This window comes from Haliotis rubra, unplaced genomic scaffold (assembly GCF_003918875.1).
Source record: "Haliotis rubra isolate DU_JTF1 unplaced genomic scaffold, ASM391887v1 Scf509, whole genome shotgun sequence".
Taxonomy (NCBI): Eukaryota; Metazoa; Mollusca; class Gastropoda; order Lepetellida; family Haliotidae; genus Haliotis; species Haliotis rubra.
This window is the reverse complement of record NW_025767201.1, coordinates 495750-511754: the sequence shown is the minus strand read 5'-3', so window position 1 is coordinate 511754 and position 16005 is coordinate 495750. Positions and strand designations below refer to the sequence as shown.

Sequence of the window (16005 nt, the reverse complement as noted above, 5' to 3'; positions counted from 1 at the left end):
GTAACAACAGATGAAGCAGCTGCTAGACCAGTTGACAAACAACACAGTTTTTGCATATCTAAGGTGAAAGAATTAATCCAATGATTATGGAAGATTTGAAGAACAGAAGAATTCAGCTCTTTATTAAATCGGGATGGGTAAACGTTCCACTGGCTGTTTTCAACATTTCCTTTAAGCTGTTGATTGCATGCACTCCTGCATTCATCTGTTATGTAATCTCTAGCAACTGCTGTGGATCGTGTGGTGAAGCCTTTAGTACCTCTAGGTGTTTGGGTATCCTTGTTCACTGTCATTTCTATTGCCTGATCCATGGGTCTTCCCCCAAATGTGTTTTGAGATCCAATCTGGACAGAGAAAAGGCCGCTTTTGAGGTGATTATATACATCAGGGTGATGGTTAGGCAGGCTCAGCATGTTCTCCTGGTACCGAGGTAGATATCTTCGGTAATTTGAGCGATCATAGGTAAAACACCATGGAATCATTGCTTGGCTGCTTTCTCTTGATGCACAGACTGAGTAAGATCTCCACAATGTCCAAGTAAGACATCCAAAAAGTTCACATGCTTCCATTTTTTAAGCGAAGATGCCCCAGGTACTTCTCAAAACAGGCATATACCCTGTCAAATTCAAATGAATAGGCTTGTTTCCAATAATAATCAAAAGGAATTTTGGGTTGTTATTGTCACTCTCAGTAAATTTTATATGCGTTTTGATGCATTTTTTTGAGCATGTGCACTAAGGTGCACTCCAATAACACGCTGGATGTTGTAGAGTGAGTGAGTGAGTTTAGTTTTACACCACACTCAGCAATATTCCAGCTATATGGCGGCAGTCTGTAAATAATCAAGTCTGGACCAGACAATCCAGTGATCAACAGCATGAGCATCGATCTGCGCAATTGGGAACCGATGACATGTGTCAACCAAGCCAGCGAGCCTGACCACCCGATCCCGTTAGTCGCCTCTTACGACAAGCATGGGTTACTGAAGGTACATTCTAACCCAGACCTTCACGGGTTGAATGTTTTAGAGGTCTATCATACCAGAATCTGTTTTCATAAAGATAAGCTACATAAAAAACATAACGAGAGTAAGTCCTAGGACCTTGTCTAAGAGCTTGTTTATCGCTGTCACCGCCACTGAAAGTTGTTATCTCTTTTATAATAATAATATGCGAACTTTAATAGCCCCCCTATATGGCTTAACATATCATAAAACCACTCTAAGTCACTTAACAGTGTTCTGAGTCTGATTGTGGCAGGAAGAATGTTCCAGATTATTGCTGCTAATTGGCTGAAGCATCTGTCACCATATTTCAAAGTTCTTGTTTTTGGTACAGTGATGAGTGAAGCTGTTTGGGACCGGACGGATTATGTCGATCGGTATGGGATTACGAGTTCATGGAGGCAACATGGAGCTGTGTCATGCAGCGCCTTGTAAGCATATATGAGCACCTTGTGCTGACATCAGAGGTGCACAGGCAACCAATGTAAGTCCATCAGAATTGGAGTTATGTGGTCACGCTTACGGGACCTTGTTATCAGTCGAGCCGCACTGTTCTGCACTCTCTGAAGCCGAGATATGAGAGACTGGAGCAGTCCACACAGGAGGGCGTGTCCATAGTCCAGACAAGATGTTACACGAGATTGCACCGATGTTCTACAGCAGTCCTCTGTTATGTATGGTCTGATTGCTCCAAGGTTCCTAATTTGGTAGAAACAGGATTTACTGATGGCATTTACCTGCTTTTCCATTGAGAGAGTGCTCTCAATGTGAACTCCAAGATTCTTGACAGAGTCTGCAGCTTGGATTGTGCTGGTGACCTTAACGATCCACTGGTCAGTCGTTATGATCTCCCAATTTACTGAAAATGTTGACAAAAAGACACTTAGACATCACTGATCATAGCTGATGGAGGTGACGATCCCTTCTTAAGAGTGTGAACTGTGCTGAGAGGTTCACCAACAAAGCTTGTTAATCAAAGAAAACTTTGGTCATTCTATCCATGTACCCATGTAGTACCTGGAATATGTCACCAGTAATCTATGATTTAACTAAGGTTGGGTATTCAGCTGCATCAGTCTCATTTAGCCCTTGAATGTTGTTGATTATCGGGACAGACTAGTCAAACTCTTTTCTCCTTTATTGTCAGGTGCTCTGGCACTTTTACAGCGAATCTCTGGAAAACCTTGTCCAGTGAAGAAGATTTCAATGGTAAATCTCTGTTGTCAGCTGTATATCATGTGTCTTTGAACTGTTGCGCCGAGCATCAGAGACGATCTGGATATTTAAAGAGATAGACCCTGAAGCTGCAGGCCATTGAATCTCTGCCACAAATACCTAATGATCAAACATCAGCGTCATGGTGTCCAGAAAGAAAGCATTTCCAGGGCTGCAATTTTATCGGCGTAGGTGCACCTGGCTGAGTTTTGTTCAGATTATTCAAGTGATAGGCCAATAGACAGATCCAGTCCCGGCCGATAAGCCCCGCTCACTTTGTTTTTGACGTTAGGGGGACAACCACTGACTAATCACAATGGCATCATGTAATGTACATATCAATGTAAACAAATCAGTCACAGCATAACCTATTTAATCTTATTTGGGAATCTGGACAAGGTGATTAGGCTTGTATACAGTATGTTTCCATGGATGTATCTAGACACACCCAGAAGAAAATATGCAGCAGCTAATCTGCGGCAATTCTCAGTAAAATTTATCTCTTCAAAATCTGTACACCATCCTAAAATGACACTGAATATAAGGAAATCCATTTTTAATCATCATTTCCAATTTATTTTTCTATTTGTACTTTGTTGTGGAGTCCTAATTTACAAATTCCACAATACTGGACTTCATGAACTGCCAGCATTTATGTATAAGTATGTCACAGCACCAGAACACAAAGAAGATCCAAGATACAGTCTGCACCTGTACACTGAACACATCTTCCAGAAATAGGAAACCTGTGATGCAAAATCTTTGAACTGAGGATCCACAGTTGTCCAAACATGTAAACATGGATTGAAATAAAATGTTACACAAAATACAAATATACGTCTTTTTCTTCAGAGGATACTTAACTACTAACTACTACTGACTGGCTGAGTTTGGTTTTACGCCGCTTTTAGCAATATTCCAGCAATATCACGGCGGGGGACACCAGAAATGGGCTTCACTCATTGTACCCATGTGGGGATTCGAACCCGGGTCTTTGGCGTGACGAGCCAACGCTTTAACCACTAGACTACCCCACCGTCCCTACTAACTACTAATGTAAATAAGGTGTAAATAATATATTCTAAGTTCAAAGCTTTTTGTCAATACAATTACATATTGACTTTATGGCTTCTTAAACAATGATAGTCTTTGTTTTATTAGATCTGACCATATCCCTAAGGGACATAACACTAATTTTGATCTATTTCCTTTTCTGAGAAACTTATCTAGTGTCATAAAAAATATATCAAAGTTGCTTCAAAATTTGGTAAAAGTCATAACAAAAGTTTAGGAAAACACACATGGAAATGTCCTGAAGCTTTCACCTCCTGCAAACCAGTGTGCAATTTAATATGAATTTACGCTAATTTTACAAATAAGCATCAACAAACTTTGAACAATTTGTCCGAAACCACCATCTTAATAAACACTACTTTGGCACAGTCTTCAAATATTGGTAACCTCCTCAAAAGCTGATGATTTCTAAGATGTATATTTACATTAAATCTGGGTTAAATATATGTTTCAATATACATTCCCGTTACATGAATAGTACTGAGACTTCTGTAAGTTTTTTTTGGTTTTTTTAAAAATCTTTTTATTTGTTCCCATAATTGAGTACAAGCATATAAGGTAAAGCAATAAATGCATAAATACATGATCAAAGTTCATTGGGTTCAACAAAAATGTTAGGTCAACTGATAGCATAGAGAGAATATACTCCAGTAACAATTATTCCCCTTTCATTAAAGATTACGTCAGAAATTAAATATTGAGAATAAAGGAAATTATTTGTCTGAAAATTGATCTAATTTATTGTTCCTTCTGGATATGAAATTTTCAACCGTATAAATGTCTTTCAAAATTTTTAAACAATTATTAACTTTTGGAATTATTTTCTTCAAAGTGCAAGTATATATATATTTTTTAGCAGATAAGATTATATGATTTAGTAATGGCTTATTACCCAAAATTCCAAACCAAACCAAGGTCTTTGTTATTTCAAATTTCTGTATATTTTGGATTATCCAGTTTTCAAGTTCCTTCCAGAAGGTTTGGGTTACAACACATTCCCTATATACATGACATAAAGTTTCACTATCAACATTACAAAGGCTACATACTGCATTGTCAACCAGTTTCATTTTCATAAGTTCTTTTTTTGTATAAATAATTCTGTGCAAAAATTTAAATTGAAAGTCTAAAAGTTTTACATCTTTCATATTCCTTCTGCAAATATTAAAAATCATATGCCAATCAAAATCAATATCGTAAAATAAGTTTTCCCATTTTAGGCAAATATGAGGTTTAATATTGTCAGATAAGAGTTTATCATAAAATAATCTTGAACCTTTTTTCATATCCATAAAATCTTTATAAAGAAAGTTATCATCCAGACCATTGTTATGTATATTTCTGTATTGTTTTATGGTCAATTTCCATGATTCAGGTATGATATAGAAAACATATCGAAGATCCATATATGTACCTCTAATATCAAATTTGAACTTCAGATCTTCAAGAGGCATAAAACCATCTTCATTACAAAGGTCCTTAATTGTTACAATTCCATTTTTAGCCCAATGCCTGATAAAGTGATGTGGGTTTTTGAAATTATTATTCAGCCATAAAGGTTGTGCTAAAATTCCTTTAATGTTGTCTGCTTCTATGGTATTCTTATTACAGTATAATTTCCATGCCAATAAAACATTTTTCCAAAAAGGATTATCAATTTCAACAATATTCTGAAAATTTGCTCCATGTTTTAGTATATCATTTAATGGAAAATTGCATGGATTACTCATATTTGTTTTTCTCAAATAGAGTCTGAGTGTAGATAATTTCATGGCATTAACAAAGGTTTTAATATCTATCATGCGTAAACCCCCTTCTGTATAATCCTTTTTCAAAGTGTTCCGTTTAATTTTATCATTTTTGTCGTTCCAAATGAATCTGAAAAATAGTCTCACAAGGGAAGTGATAAATTCATCAGGTGGATTAGGTAAAGAATTGAAAATGTGAACCAGTTTTGAAAGAGCCAATGTTTTAATTACAGTGATTTTGCCAATCAGTGTGAGATGTCTTTTTCTCAATGTTGCCAATAATCTATTAATTTCTTCAAGTCTTTTTTTTGTGTTGATTACCCATAAGTCATTCAAATCAGGTGTGAATTTAATACCCAAAACTTCAAATTCCTTTCTTTGCCATTCTATATTCAAATCTTCACAAATCATATCTCTGCTACCTGCATTTGAGCCTATCCAGATTGCTTTAGTCTTATCGATATTTATCCTTAACCCTGACATATTGTAAAAAGTATTAATGACATCAATAGCAGCATACAAACTTTCATCTGAACCATCCAAAAATAATTCAGTATCATCAGCATATTGTCCTAATTTATATTCCTGAACATCAATTACAATACCCTTTATATCATCATTTTGTCTTATCATACATCCAAGGATTTCAGCTACAAAAAGAAACAAATATGGTGATATTGGGTCACCTTGCCTGGAACCCCACTCATTTCGGAAGAAATCAGAGAGATGTCCATTCTGAATAACACATGATGTTGTATCATAAGTTAATAAATTAATCCAGCGTATAATCTGTGGCCCAAAACCAAATTTTAGTAAAACAGAGTTGATAAATTCTTTAGAAACTGTGTCAAAAGCTTTTTCGAAGTCAATTAAAATCAGCAGACCAGGAATATCTCTTTTCTTTGTTTCAAATATAAGATCATATAATAACCTTGTATTTTCACTAAGAGTTCTACCCGGTATGAATCCAGTCTGGTTATTATGTATCAAAGAGTCTAGGGTGATTTTTAACCGGTTAGAGATACATGCACTAATTATTTTATACAAAGCATTTAATAAAGTAATTGGTCTCCAGTTCTTTAATAAGGCCCTATCTTTATTAGCTTTAGGTATACAAGTGATAACTCCTCTTTTCATGGTAAGAGACATCTTATTTCTTCTTGAAACATCATTGATAAATCTAAAAATCCAAATTTTGAGTTCTTTCCAAAAGTACTTGAAGAAATCTATAGGAAATCCATCAATTCCAGGACTTTTGTTATTCTTCATACTTTTTACTGCAAATGATATTTCATTCATATCTATTTCTTTTTCCAAATTGTCTCTAAATTGGTCACTCAAGATTGGAATTATTACATTGTCTAAGTGGTCATCATTTTTATAATTCTTGTCTGAAGAATAAAGTTTTTTATAAAATTCTTTCAGTTCATTTAATATTGATTTACTGTCAGTAATTTCCTCATTCTTATCTGTAATAACTCTATTTATTGCTTTGCTTTAATTTCTATTTTCTAAATGGCAGAAGTATTTTGTTGCTGTTTCTCCTTCTTCATACCATAAGATTCTGTTTCTAAGTTGAATTCCTCTTATCTCTTCTTCTTTAATTTGTTGTAGTTCCAATTTTAATTTTGTATGGTCAGCTAGTAGGGATTCATTAATATTTTGGAAATCTTTTCTAATATCATCTTCACAGTCTTTGATTTTAATTTCCAATTCACTGGTCTTATTTATTGTTTTCTTTTTGAGAAAAGATGAAAAAGAGATTGATTTTCCTCTTACTTTCATCAGAAAAGTTTCCAAGAATAAGCTATCATCAATCTTCAATTTAATATCCGAATCATCAACATTTTCACCATTATGTTCAGTATCTAAATATTCTTCAATTGTATCCCTCAAGATTGATCTTACTAAATCAGCATATTCAGGATGTAAGAGTAAGGAAGTGTTAAATTTCCAATAACCCCTCCCTCTTTCTTGGTTGATAGTGTTTGAAAAAGTAAAGCTAATGGCTGAATGATCTGTTTTATAACCAGGTATGATATCAGAATCAAGTGAAATATTAACCAAGTCTTGTGAAATTAAGAAAAAGTCCAACCTTGCTTGTTGTCTAGGCCTTTTTCTCCACCAGGTATACTTTCTTAAATCAGGATTCAGTTCTCTCCAAATATCTATAAGATCAAGGGATTCAATTTTGTCTAATACAATATTTCTAGCCTGAGGATTGTTGATATTTTTATAATTTTCCAAATCAACTGAAGGATCAATGACCAAATTCCAATCCCCTACAATAGCTATGGATTCATTATCAAAATTACAAATATTGTTGAAAAGTTTTAGATAAAAATTTGGGTCATCATTGTTAGGTCCATATAAATTTGTAAGGGTGAATCTTTTATCGTCAACAGTTATATCAGCAATAACATAATTACCATTTTCATCCTCTAATGTTCTGTGTATGGTAAGATCAATGTCATTATTAAAGAGTATAGCCACCCCTCTACAGTTAGATCTAAAGGGTGCAATTATACTTTGCAAACCCCATTCATTTTAAATTTTATTTACATCTTCTTTAGCCACATGGATGTCCTGCAAACAAATTATTGAATATAATTTTTTCCTGTATAGATCCATAACTTCTTTCCTTTTATTAGTGTCAGCTAGGCCTCTACAGTTAGCTGAAACCATTCTAATTTTCTTAATTTTATCCACAGTCAGATGCAAAAAAACATATTTTTTTAAAATTAACATGATTTAGAGTAAGATAGTTCATACAGGATATAAAGGGAAAAGCTGGTTGTGAATGATATATTGGTTCAGCTTTCAAACAGTGGGAACAGAGTTTTTCTTTAACATAACTATAAAGTGGTACAGAACAGACATGTAAAGAAAATTAAAGTAGTGAACATACAGGCGCTGCATGTGTTTGGTAGAAAACACAAGAGAAAGCCAAAAATATGTACAGAAATAAAAGCCAAAATAGAGGCATTGATGCTCTATTCTCAAACCCAATGTAGAAACTTACAGCAGTCAGTGTGCCAGCTGATAAGAGCATAAACATGACCTCAAGGTCGAGGTCGGACATGATTGACAAGTCGCATTGCCAGTCTGACTGAGTTAACCTCAAGCAGATGCGTGTCCGCTTAACAAATGACATAGGTTGTACATAAATGCATATACAAATAGGAGAGGTTTACTTTTGTCGAAAAGGTTAGTTTGCAGCTCACGTAAGGACTGTTTGTTGACAGATAACTAAATAGCCCCCGGATGTCAAATCTGCAGTGAATATATGCTAAAAATAGAAAAACACGTTGTGATGTTTACAAACACACAGAAGAGTCATAGTCTGTCTCAGATACACAGATAATAACAAGTTAGTGACACTTTCACGGTTGAACATCCTAATTAAAGATGCGCACACTTGATTACTGCCTTATCACCTGCCCAGCTCTGTGTAAAATAGAAATCTAGTCAAAAAGAATATATGTATCCAGTACTATTTTTAAGTGTTATGTCCTGTTTCAGTTGTCATATCATCGCCAGTATTCCAATCACGGGGTCTTTTCGATTCCGATTGTCCTCCAAGGATCAGTGGGGCTCTTCCTGATCTGTAGAAAGATGTCTATTCCTTTCTCCTGGATCCTGGTTTGCACTTTGTGTGTTTTCCTCAACTCGAACGCACGGTTTGCAAGGCGACCCCTTCTGTAAGTTATTGTGTTACAAGACTGAATAATGCCTGACCATGGTGAGACCCATCCTTGATACTCTCCAGGGTATATGTTACGATCACTCTCCACTATACCCTGGATGCATCCACAGCTTGGCCCGATAATTATATTACCTCCCTTTACTGGCTCCGCATTCTCACAGTAGCCAATCAGCTAAGCCGCCGTTAAAGTAAGATTACAATCTTTCTTGTACAAACCGTAAGATTATGAACCAAAGTTAGGTAATCCATGGATTACTGACCCTGAGTGCATTGGATAGAGCCACTGCAAGAGCTCATCATCAGTCTTTCATTTCTGACCCAGTTCTTTCCAATACTTCACTCTTAAATGAGTGTTTCACTGCATGGAATGCCAGATCTATTTGTAAAGGATCAAAACCCACTCCGAGGTTTTGTTTGAAAAAGTAAGCCCGCTGCAGAGAAAATTGGCCAAGGCCAAGGGATCCTTAGATATAATTTTGATATTTGGTATTTACTGTTGAAATTAACTGGGATGCGACTGGCAGCCGACACCTTGCCTTGCAGGCGTAATGCACGTGCTCTGCACGCGCTACCCGTGTCTTGCACGTGTGCTGCCCGCACTACTCGTCTTGTGAGGAGCACATGGTTCATGCTGACAATCTCATTCTTCACAGCGATCCTTCGTAGCCTAGTGGATAAAACCGCCAACCTAATAAGCGAAGGGTTGTAGGTTCGAAACCAGGCATCGGCACTATATATTGGAAATTTTCAATAATGTGATATTTTACGATCAAATTCAGTGAAAGCAAGACAAAGTTAGATCAATATTCAAAGCAAATATTAATTCCAAGTCAAGGGCTATTCCTCACAAAATCCCCGGGATGAGGGCAATTCTGTAGAAAATCCACAGGATATCTTTGAGAATGTCCGCGAAACTGCTTGTAGAGGTTTACTCTGTATAAGGAGAACCTGGCAAGACAATAGAGTGACATCACTGGAGGTTTATAAGAACAGATAGAAATGGTAACACTGACATGTATTGATTGAGAGGCTTACAAACAGAGCTGCACCTCTTATTCAAATTGACTTATTCGTTGAATTTCTTGCAAACAAGCTACACCTTGACCACTGGAAAACTATCAGCTGATCCCTTGCATACCTGAAATATGTTAGAGAAACGTATTTTCTCACTGAAATTAACAACGATAAAAGTAATACAGAAGATAAGAAAATTTATGAAGGACAAAATAATGATTGAACACATTTTTAAGATAATAATAATAATAAAAAATAAATAATAATAATAATAATAATAATGTATTTATAAAGTGCTAATATCCACCATAGAGATGCTCAGTGGCGCTGTGACAATATTGGGGAAGGAAAGAGATCATATAACTTTTACAGAAACGCAGCAGTGAAAAGATGGGTCTTTAGCAGAGACTTAAAAGTTTCTTTCGATGAAGTGTTCCCGATTTCCTTTGGAAGAGAGTTCCACAGTTGAGGGCTGGCAAAGGAGAAACCTGTCCAAAGCTTTCAAGCACAAAATTTATCACCATTTCTGTCAACCACCAGTGTTAGGATTTGTCAGGAGGGGATCCGAAAGTTCACTGACCAAATGCTTTTTTCCAAAGGCCATAAAAAATCACAAATGTCCTTACATCCTAAAAGTCACAGCACAGGCACAACAGTTTACAACAGTTTAAAAGTCACAACAGTTTATTGAACACAATGAAATCCATTTCATGAACTATTGTGTTAGGGCGCTGTCACAAAATGTGTCATCATATGCCAGCTTGTCTGCAGGCCTCAAAATGGGTTATATTTAGCGGTTCCCATGGCAATCCACTATCGATTATCGGAGGACTTGTGGTGAACGATTATTGACTATAATCGAAATATATATACATTTTTAATGTAATCACCAATTTTAATGGTTTTCCCCCAGGTTTTTTCTAATTAATGTTTTTTTACAACTGATTCTGTCATGCAATGAAATGCATGCATGCAAGTAAGACACTGGAATTGTAATTAAACAATAAAAGTGGTAAATTTTTCACAGTGCGCATAGCTTTACGCTGTTGAGCCCATGTTTGTTCGTGAATATTCATCAAATTAAATACTTAATTCAAGGGTGTTATACAAAAACAACAAAATTCCAATTAATCAAAATTATTTTTTTTACAATTGTTAATCATTTTTATTCCTTCTTTTGACCGATTTTCTATTTTTTCGATCATCGGAACACCACTAATCATGATGTACCAGTAGGTTCATCCCCAGTAAATCACAGTAACCTTGATGTAGTTCCAGTTCAGCCACAATAAAAGTTTGGGGTAGAGAGGCACTCATTTTGAATTTGTATTATTTTACTTGGGATAATTGTTAACTAATTAAAAAGGCTTACACATTTTTAATAAAGAACCAAATTGTTAATTGATAAAGTTTGTTGAAGGAACAAATTCATTAAGCATTCTTTTCACTGCTTATACAATGTTTCCACAATTGGAATGTCATGCTCATTTTCAAGAAATGTCCTGTTGCGACAATTTCCAAGAAATGACAAGGTTGGTCCAAACATCGAGGTTACTTGTCAATTTCTTTTTTGTAAATTTGTATGTTTTAAACCCTAATTTTGAACTTGTCAAGACTATGAATATTTTTATCTTTTACATCAGTACTATTTGTTGCACGTATAACTAACTACCCATGACCCTATTTCGAAATGTTCTGAAAAGCAGACCTTGTACCTATGTGTATTTCCACATTCCAAGAGAGCACCGTTTTAAAAGCACTTTTGCCATAATGGTAAAATGGAGATAAAACGTACTCTGTTTTGGAATTACAAAACACAGAAGATTTAGCTTGTGATTAAAAGATAAGAATCAGGGCTCCAGATAAGGGCCATATTGGTGTATGTACGGATAAAAAATGTACATAATACGGTAGGAAATAATTTAGAAAACGTACCACATACGCATCACAACAATGGTGTACGGTCTTAGAATCATTTACAGACGTATTTATCTGAAAAATATTGTTTTATTGTGTACTTACCTGTTTACACAAGAGTAGCAATGTTGTGGTGCATATATGAAACGAAACACATGATTACTGATACGCCATTAAATTCCATTAAGTACTCGAAATGTACTCTAAAGGTTTTCCGGTACTCCTATTGAAACAATAAGGAGTACATACTCCTGATGTTGATAAATTATCTGAAGCCGTAAAGAATCATACATGAAAAATTGACAAAAACGTGATAAGATAAATCTACATTGACAAGTGAAAGGTTTCATTCTTACATGACCAATAGAGAACCTCAACTTTGTGAACATACAGTTGTAGTGATTTAGTTTATCTTACTTTTGTTTGTTTGTTTTGCTTTTTGATTAAGTCCACACTCAGCAATTTTCCAGAAATATGGCAGCATTCTGTAAATTAGCAACAGTGATCTACGCAGTTGGGATACAATGGCATGTGTCAACCATGTCAGCGAGCATGACCACAAGATCAGTTGGTTAGTCAGTTGGTCTTACTAATGTGAAATCACCATAACACACTCCTAATACCTTTAAAAGAACTATTTACAAGTCCTTTTACAAGTACAAAATGTAGATGACCTTTAAAGTGAAATATAGCACTGCAATAACTTATGACGATCACCCAATTACAGTATAAACATCCCCAACATCTGTCACAATCATAAGATTGACAAATCCAATAGTGGCAGCTGTGAAGTTCATATTAAAGCAAACACATGATGCAGCATACAGAGTTAGTAGATACCCTAATTGTCCATGATTTTGTGTGGTTGCATCTTTATATTTTTCCTCAATCCATCAAACATTAAGGAGACAGGTTAATAAAAATATGTAATAACTATCTTTTTTCTTTGCTGAATTTAGCTCTGGTCAATCAGTAAACCTGCTATAATATGCTGTGAACTCTTTAAAAATCTAACAAAGACAGCCAAAAGAGGCCAAAAGTATTCACAAATGTGAAGCAAGCAACTAAATTTCCTCAATGTTCAGGGCTCGATTTAGTGCTTTGTTACTTGCACTGGTGAAACCCAATATTACAAAGTGCAACATGGTTACTATACCAGGTGCAGATCAATTTTGAGCAGCTAAACTTCTAAAAACATCCAACTAATTCAATAGCATATTTCTTTCATTACATATTGCAATAAAAACAATGCAACTGGAATTTGGCTGGTGCAACTATTTTCTTAATCTTAGGTTGTACCTGGTGCAAGTAGGTTAACATCTCTTAAATCGAGCCCTGATGTTGACAGATCTGCAATAATGAATGACAGATCTTATAATATTATTTTAATGCAAAAGCATACCAAGACATAAGCATGCTTTCAGTCAGTACATGTAAGGTAATACAATTTATAAAGTTAGTATAAGTCACTTTTGGCATTAGCAAAGTCAACTTTGAGCATGATATATCTGATACTGAGCAATAACTTCTTCAGGGCTCCAGATAACTTTTGGGGGTGTGGGTGTACTTTCACCTCAATCGGAGTCATATTGCAAGTGGAGGTGTGCTGAGAATTTTGAAGGAGTACTGACATGTTTTTATGTGAGTGAGTTGGTGGTGTGGTTTGTCTGGATGATTCATCACTATTTCCAACCATGGGTACAACTTCTGCCAGCTCTTTTCAGTCTGTAACTTGAACCCACCCTTGTGGCTACTGGTCGCGTAACCAAACATAATAGTTCATTGAATAATTCCTCTACTAATTTCGTCAACGAAAATGCGTCTGATCCCGATTTAGACCCACCTTTTCCAAAGAAACATGTTATGTATTTTTGACATTCCTTGTTGGATGCTAGACCCGATTCAATGACGTTTCATCCCAATTCATTTTCACATAATCTATAATGGTATATGTTACTGCCTTGCATGCGATAATGTATGCGCAGTTCTCAGTAACAAAGTGAGATTTTAGTTTAGTGTAAATGTATTTGAAGACAATTGAGTAATAACTGTGCGACCGTGTGATGAGCGAAATGTCTGGTCCGACTGGATATAAAAAGGAACCGTGTAGTTTTTAGCCAATCGCAAAACAGTGACGCATATCGTTGCATTACATTACACCTGTATGCCCCTTATCTGTAGCCCTGTTCTACAGTCAAACCACTTGTCAATTTGTACCTGGGGAGGAGTAGCATATTTCTGTACACTTTGGGGCCACTGCGAAGTGAGAAGGATGTCAATTCCTCTGTAGTTCTTGTCTGATACCACTGGACCTGTGAGGGCTAAGATGTCATCTTTGGTGAATTGCCAGGCATCTTGTGTCTGTTGTTGGGTTTCAATTCCACTCAGGTATGCTATCTGTAGTCCAGAACTACCTGTATAGCGACCACGTCTCCCTGTCAGAGAAAGATATGAAGCATCAATATGTGCTGCAGTATCAACATGAGTGAGTACAGTTTGATGAGACGATCATTCTCTCTGAAATGACCACACGGGTAGATGAAAGTAATAGTACAGTAAAAAAAAAATTTGACTTGTTTTTTTAAATATTTTTTTAATGTTACAAAGTCCACCCAATTCCATCATTAGGTGAACAGTTATTATAGAAATAGGTGCCTCTGTTGAGGTAGGTCGCCCAGTGACACAAGGTTCATGTGATTGACAAGGTTCAATATACTGAAAACGGTCTCTGTTGTAGACTTTTCATTGTGTTATTTTTAAGGATCTTCACTGAATATTCAGAGAACGGAACCTATTATAAACCTTATTTTATGGTTGTTTAGCGGTTGGTGGCACTGCTAAGGGTTCATTTGGAATAACAACACAATTCAAATCTACCAAATAAATACAATTTATTGATCAACAAAAAATAAACTAAGCCAAACTTAACAGGAGAAATCCATTTCTCACACACACTCACGCCTGAATATCTTTATAAGCCAAAAGAAAGTCTTAACAAATAAACTCCTACAAAACAAACCCTACTGTATGTATAAATTTCCCCCAACCCACTAATTGCTCTCTTAACCTACATTCTATTTAACAATAAATGTCTAACTAGGGAGAGGTAGGAAGAACACCCGGTACTGACGGGTCAGGTTATCTTGAAACAAGTGATTTCTGATAGTGTTACAGGCCCTTATATACCCCGTAAGCTAACCTTTAACCCTGGCCTTACAGTTGCATTTACCTTAGAGTATAAATGACCTCACCACGTTTAAGTTTATATATGACTAACAAATTTTTGGGTGTTCCCATACTTTTTGTTTATAATATAAGTCAGCAACTGATTGTTGAGTGATGTTGCGAACAGATCTATACACATGGAAAAAAGTATCACAACACCTAATACTTCTACTCTCAGTATCTTAAAAATTGCCATATAACAACATTATGAAAATAAATGAAAAAATTAACCTATTACATGTCTCAAACGCAACAAATCATGATGCACGTGCTGCAGGTAACAAGTGTGGAGCATATGAAACACTTGCACCCCTCCTGTCATGAAAATACAGTTTCAATTATCATTCACTCTTGTTAGAAAACTGAGCTAAAACACATACTTATTGTCTTAAACCACAATAAGCGAACTACACCACATCAGTTGCAGTTCTAGAGCAGTGTATCAGTGACCTCCGCACCTGGATGACCACCAACTTTCTCCAGCTAAACGACAACAAAACCGAATTCATGATAATTGGCACCAAGGTACAACTAAACAAGATCTCTAATCCCTCACTCTCAGTTGGTAGAGACACCATTGCTCCATCACAACAGGTGAAAAATCTTGGCGTGACATTCTCAAGTTCCATGTCACCAGACTCCCACTCTCTGGCCACAGCGAGGGCTGCGTCACTACATCTTCGGCGTGTTGGGAAGATCAGGCGCTATCTGTACATCGAGACCACTAAACTCCTTATCCGATGTTATGTTACCTCCAGGCTTGACTACTGTAACTCTCTGATTTCCGGAACAACCTCCATCAACAGACTCCAACGGGTACAAAACAGATCTAGAGCTGCACGAGTCGTAACAAGAACGAAGCCGCACCAGCACATCACACCAGTACTGAAGTCCCTCCACTGGCTCCCTATCCATTAACGTATCAAGTACAAAGTCCTATCCATCACCTACTCCACCCTGAGCGATCCTCAATCACCACAATATCTCAAAGACCTCATCCATCACTACCAACCAAACAGAACTCTCAGATCGCAGAGCAAATGCCAACTCTCAGCGCCAGACTCTAAGACAGCCATGGGGACCAGAGCCTTCTCAGCCAACGC

At 36.2% G+C, this 16005-nt stretch overlaps 1 protein-coding gene and 1 long non-coding RNA gene across 3 annotated transcripts in view; one reads left to right on the top strand and one right to left on the bottom strand.

Annotated features, from left to right (window-relative positions):
• The window catches only part of LOC124292122 (CWF19-like protein 1), a 373599-nt gene that overhangs the window by 277776 nt on the left and 79818 nt on the right, over positions 1–16005 (bottom strand). For both annotated transcript variants that reach the window (XM_046729174.1, XM_046729175.1), the window contains exon 5: positions 13895–14112. In XM_046729174.1, coding sequence (XP_046585130.1) covers positions 13895–14112 — 218 coding nt within the window. The remainder of the gene's footprint in view (positions 1–13894; positions 14113–16005) is intronic.
• Positions 5749–14532, top strand: LOC124292125. Its single transcript, XR_006902364.1, has 3 exons — positions 5749–6653; positions 8532–8543; positions 14520–14532. It is a non-coding gene; the product is annotated as an uncharacterized LOC124292125 (long non-coding RNA).